The sequence below is a fragment of the Electrophorus electricus genome, chromosome 1, assembly GCF_041902795.1.
Source record: "Electrophorus electricus isolate QZ-2024a chromosome 1, ASM4190279v1, whole genome shotgun sequence".
Taxonomy (NCBI): Eukaryota; Metazoa; Chordata; class Actinopteri; order Gymnotiformes; family Gymnotidae; genus Electrophorus; species Electrophorus electricus.
In genome coordinates this window covers 43,219,506-43,224,505 of record NC_137497.1, presented here as the reverse complement: position 1 = coordinate 43,224,505, position 5,000 = coordinate 43,219,506, and the positions used below count along the sequence as shown (strand labels likewise).

The 5,000-nt window shown below is 45.0% G+C and overlaps 1 protein-coding gene across 2 annotated transcripts in view; it reads right to left on the bottom strand.

Annotated features, from left to right (window-relative positions):
* Positions 1-626: 626 nt before the first annotated feature.
* adgrg2a (adhesion G protein-coupled receptor G2a) overlaps positions 627-5,000 on the bottom strand; it is a 25,461-nt gene continuing 21,087 nt past the window's right edge. Inside the window, exons 30-34 of one of the 2 annotated variants that reach the window (XM_081721159.1) lie at positions 4,969-5,000; positions 4,567-4,850; positions 4,265-4,366; positions 2,571-2,702; positions 627-2,472 (exon numbers count right to left, since the gene is read on the bottom strand). The exon at positions 4,969-5,000 is cut by the window's right edge and continues 68 nt beyond it. In XM_081721159.1, the coding sequence (XP_081577285.1) occupies positions 2,575-2,702; positions 4,265-4,366; positions 4,567-4,850; positions 4,969-5,000 (546 nt within the window). In that variant the 3' untranslated portion in view covers positions 627-2,472; positions 2,571-2,574. The remainder of the gene's footprint in view (positions 2,473-2,570; positions 2,703-4,264; positions 4,367-4,566; positions 4,851-4,968) is intronic. The other variant, XM_081721155.1, reaches the window with a different exon arrangement.

Here is a 5,000-nt window from a genome sequence, read left to right as displayed (position 1 = left end):
TGCACTCAAACCAACCTGGAGGTTACACTCAAACCAACCTGGAGGTTTCAGTCAAACCAGCCTGGAGGTTGCACTCAAACCAACCTGGAGGTTATACTCAAACCAGCCTGGAGGTTTCTCTCAAACCAGCCTGGAGGTTGCACTCAAACCAGCCTGGAGGTTGCACTCAAACCAACCTGGAGGTTACACTCAAACCAGCCTGGAGGTTTCAGTCAAACCAGCCTGGAGGTTGCACTCAAACCAACCTGGAGGTTATACTCAAACCAGCCTGGAGGTTTCACTCAAACCAGCCTGGAGGTTACACTCAAACCAGCCTGGAGGTTACACTCAGTGTTGGGTGACCTACTCTGGAGAGGGTCAAGATTTGCTGGAGAGTATATTAGAATTCATTAAAGGCCATGCAAGCAGTGTTTGAATTTGTTTCATTGCCCTCCGTTGTAATGGAGTAAGCAGAAGTATTCACAGAGATTTTCAATCCTGTGTTTAGCATACAGATAGTACTGTATCTTACTTACACAAATAAAAGGCCATTAATTTTGCCAGTATAGTAATAGTCCTATAGTATAGTAGTATAGTAATCACTATACTACTATCACTCCGTAATCAGAATCAGTATCTGAATTTGTTTATTAGTACGGTTCTACATACATGGTATTTTCCTCAGTGAAATTTGTGTGTGGCAATCAGAATATAAACAGAATAAAGGATATATATTAGGTAGAAAATACAGAGCAGAAATAAAATTATGCAATATATAATTACAAAAATAAGCAGAGCAAGAAATATGCCCAGATTGAGGAGTTCATTAAAAATGAATGTAATGAAATACAAATGTGCTATGTGCACTAAACAAGGTGCTATGCGACAACATAAGCAAAGTGCAGTGAGTTTGTATCAGCGGGAGAGCCGGGTCTTCTTTAACTACAGGAAGCGCATCCTTTGCTGTGCCTTCTGGGTGATAGAGCTGATGGATCTTATGGAGCTGAGATCACTGGTGATGATGGTGCCCAGAAATCAGAAACATTCCAACTGGGATGTGTCAACTGGGGAGTCACCACAGTGATGGGGTGGAGTCACCCACAGTGATGGAATGGAGTCACCACAGTGATGGGGTAGAGTAACCTACAATGATGGGGGTGGAGTCACCACAGTGATGGGGTGGGGCTGTGGGCTGTCAGTAACCATTTCCACTGTCTTTAAAGCATTGAGCATTAAGCTCCAGGTTGTCCACATTCACCAGACCTTCAGTGTTGTTATTCTGAACAAAAGTTACACCATTTTGCCTTATAAATGGCAACATTCATATTCGATAATCAAATTTACATAGTCTGGTACTGCATGAGTAATTAATAACTTGAACAGGATAAAGAAAAACAAACCTAACTATAAGTGATTTACTAATAATCTTTATATCTTAAGTGACCAGTAACTTGAACTCATGGAACAGACTTTTATTCTATATTAAGATGATTACGTTGTCTCCAAACAGGTTAAAAAATCTTTACTAAAAATTTACCACATTTCTCATTACCTATTATGTTAGTCATATACAAACTTTTCACATTACCTATTGTATCAATACAGTCCAAACTATAAAGTTCTGTTACTCATGCATTCAGAAATTAATTATTTAAAATAAACAGGTACAAGGTGCTGTTTCAGTCTGTATTGACACCTACACATTTCAATCTTTGAGGATTCAAAGGCAGGAAGTGTTTAATACTGTATCTTCTAAATCAGTTTCCTCTAAATCAATGACAATTTTATTCAAGTTTATTTACATAAGTTTGGCGTTTTAATGACTTCTTGTTTACTTGACAGTAAGAGGTGATTAGCTACTGTCACGGGACACTCCCCCGCCCCCACAAGTCACATGGTACAGCCTGCTGCATGCGGGGGGGGGGTCACCCTTGTATGTAGCCACACCCCCGTGATGGAACGCACCTGTACAGGGTTTAACGTCGAGTGTTTGTACGTCTATTTAAATCCTCGTCAGTGCGTGCCTCGCTGTTGGTCATTGTCAATGTCAATGTCTGTTAGCGTTAGCTGTTAACGCCACTGTTAGTGTTTAAACATGCGTTCATGTTCACCGTTGTTACTGTGTGTGAGTGCGCCTGCTGTCCTTCATGTTTTATGTCATTAAAGGTTTTCACTGCGTCAAGGGAGTCTGTGCGTCCTGTTCCGCACCCCCCTCCCAAAAGGCTTCCTGTTCTTACACCCTCGTGTGCTGTGACAGGAATGCAGCCTCATATCATCTTTCTCTCACACATCTCCTTGATTTCATTCATCAGCTTTTCAAGCTGTTTTGGCAAAGCCCTTTGTAACTGGGCCTGGAATGCAGATGTACGTGCCTGAAACTGTCCATTCGCTACTTTTTACGGGACCACAGCAGTCCGGTCTGTACAGTGATCCAGTCTGTGGTGAGCTTTACTGCGGAACACATTGAGAACAAGTTCTCCTCAATGAGAAAGTCTGCAATGAGAGAATAAACAACAGGTTATTCTTAATCGGTAGACTACAGGGTCTGTGAATGGTTTGCCACATGTCTGACAGAGTGACTGTGAGATCACCTTACTAGTGGACGCTGGACAGTGACCTGCCAGTGGTGAGGGAGGCAGTGCTAGATGAGTTCTGGGTTTGAGAATGGTGTGTATAGCTCGTTGTGGGCAAGGAGGTCTTCTTAGTATGTGTGCGACTCCAGTCTGCAGACAGAAAGACAGACAGACGGCTTCAGAACCGCAGCAGACACTGAAAGTATCACTGCGCATGGCTTTTTTGCAATATAGCTTTAAAAATGCCCCCTCGTGCAAGAGACCAGGAAAAGACATGGCTATAACATATAAGGAGCTAGTTTTCAAGTTGATTTGTGAGAAAATGTGTTGTTCCTGAATTTGTGAGACAGTGTGTGTGATGTTGTACCTGAGTTTGGGAGACAGTGTGTGTGATGTTGTACCTGAGTTTGTGAGACAATGTGTGATGTTGTACCTGAGTTTGTGAGACAGCGTGTGATGTACCTGAGTTTGTGAGACAGCGTGTGATGTACCTGAGTTTGTGAGACAGCGTGTGATGTGCCTGAGTTTGTGAGACAGCGTGTGATGTGCCTGAGTTTGTGAGACAGTGTGTGATGTGCCTGAGTTTGTGAGACAGTGTGTGATGTGCCTGAGTTTGTGAGACAGTGTGTGATGTGCCTGAGTTTGTGAGACAGCGTGTGATGTGCCTGAGTTTGTGAGACAGTGTGTGATGTTGTACCTGAGTTTGTGAGACAGCGTGTGATGTACCTGAGTTTGTGAGACAGCGTGTGATGTACCTGAGTTTGTGAGACAGTGTGTGATGTGCCTGAGTTTGTGAGACAGTGTGTGATGTGCCTGAGTTTGTGAGACAGCGTGTGATGTGCCTGAGTTTGTGAGACAGTGTGTGATGTGCCTGAGTTTGTGAGACAGTGTGTGATGTGCCTGAGTTTGTGAGACAGCGTGTGATGTGCCTGAGTTTGTGAGACAGCGTGTGATGTGCCTGAGTTTGTGAGACAGCGTGTGATGTACCTGAGTTTGGGAGACAGTGTGTGATGTACCTGAGTTTGTGAGACAGCGTGTGATGTGCCTGAGTTTGTGAGACAGCGTGTGATGTGCCTGAGTTTGTGAGACAGCGTGTGATGTGCCTGAGTTTGTGAGACAGTGTGTGATGTGCCTGAGTTTGTGAGACAGTGTGTGATGTGCCTGAGTTTGGGAGACAGTGTGTGATGTACCTGAGTTTGTGAGACAGCGTGTGATGTGCCTGAGTTTGTGAGACAGCGTGTGATGTGCCTGAGTTTGTGAGACAGCGTGTGATGTGCCTGAGTTTGTGAGACAGCGTGTGATGTGCCTGGGTTTGTGAGACAGCGTGTGATGTGCCTGAGTTTGTGAGACAGCGTGTGATGTACCTGAGTTTGGGAGACAGTGTGTGATGTACCTGAGTTTGTGAGACAGTGTGTGATGTACCTGAGTTTGTGAGACAGCGTGTGATGTGCCTGAGTTTGTGAGACAGCGTGTGATGTGCCTGAGTTTGTGAGACAGCGTGTGATGTACCTGAGTTTGTGAGACAGTGTGTGATGTGCCTGAGTTTGTGAGACAGCGTGTGATGTGCCTGAGTTTGGGAGACAGTGCGTGATGTACCTGAGTTTGGGAGACAGTGTGTGATGTACCTGAGTTTGTGAGACAGTGTGTGGTGTGCCTGAGTTTGTGAGACAGCGTGTGATGTGCCTGAGTTTGTGAGACAGTGTGTGATGTACCTGAGTTTTCGGCTAGTCTGAACCTGCCACAGCACAGGTATGTGCGCCATTGTTTCCGCACATTCTCTTTCATGGCACAGTGGAACACAAAGATGAAAAATCCTGAGAGAGAGAGAGCAAGCACAAACAGGGAAAACATTACATTTGTGCTGAACAGACTGACATTACAAGCTAAACGTATTAACTCTTTTAATCATTGTGTGACCATGTGTGTTGGTTCACTGGAATGCCAGTGCCCTACATGTTTTTTTTTGTGTGTTTGTTTTCTTCTCCTGTTTCTCAGATGTTACAAAGCTCCTCACCCTGCAGGGAGTTGAAGATGCAGAAGAGATACATGAAGGCCAGGTTGACAGGGCCCCAGGCAAAGAAGGCGAAACCCCAGGTGAGGCCCAGCAGCACGGTGAGCCCGGCCACACTGCGCAGCTCCTGCACGCCACTGCGGTACTGGTTGTTGTGTGGGTTCTTCCGTTTGATGCGTCTTAGCTGCACCATGACCATTACAAACGTGACCAGGTTGGACACAAAGATCACGCAGAAGTAGGCAACCACCGCCACGTAGAAGGCGATGTCGTTCTTCAGCCAGCAGCTAGAACAAAGGGGGGGTGTCCTTAAAGGGCTTCACTCTTAAACAGCATCTGAGCAGAATACGGCAGGAAGGCTCTATCTGGGTACATTTATTACTCAGCCAATAGGGTCCAACTTACAAATCATCTGTGGTGTTATCAGAAAACTTCCC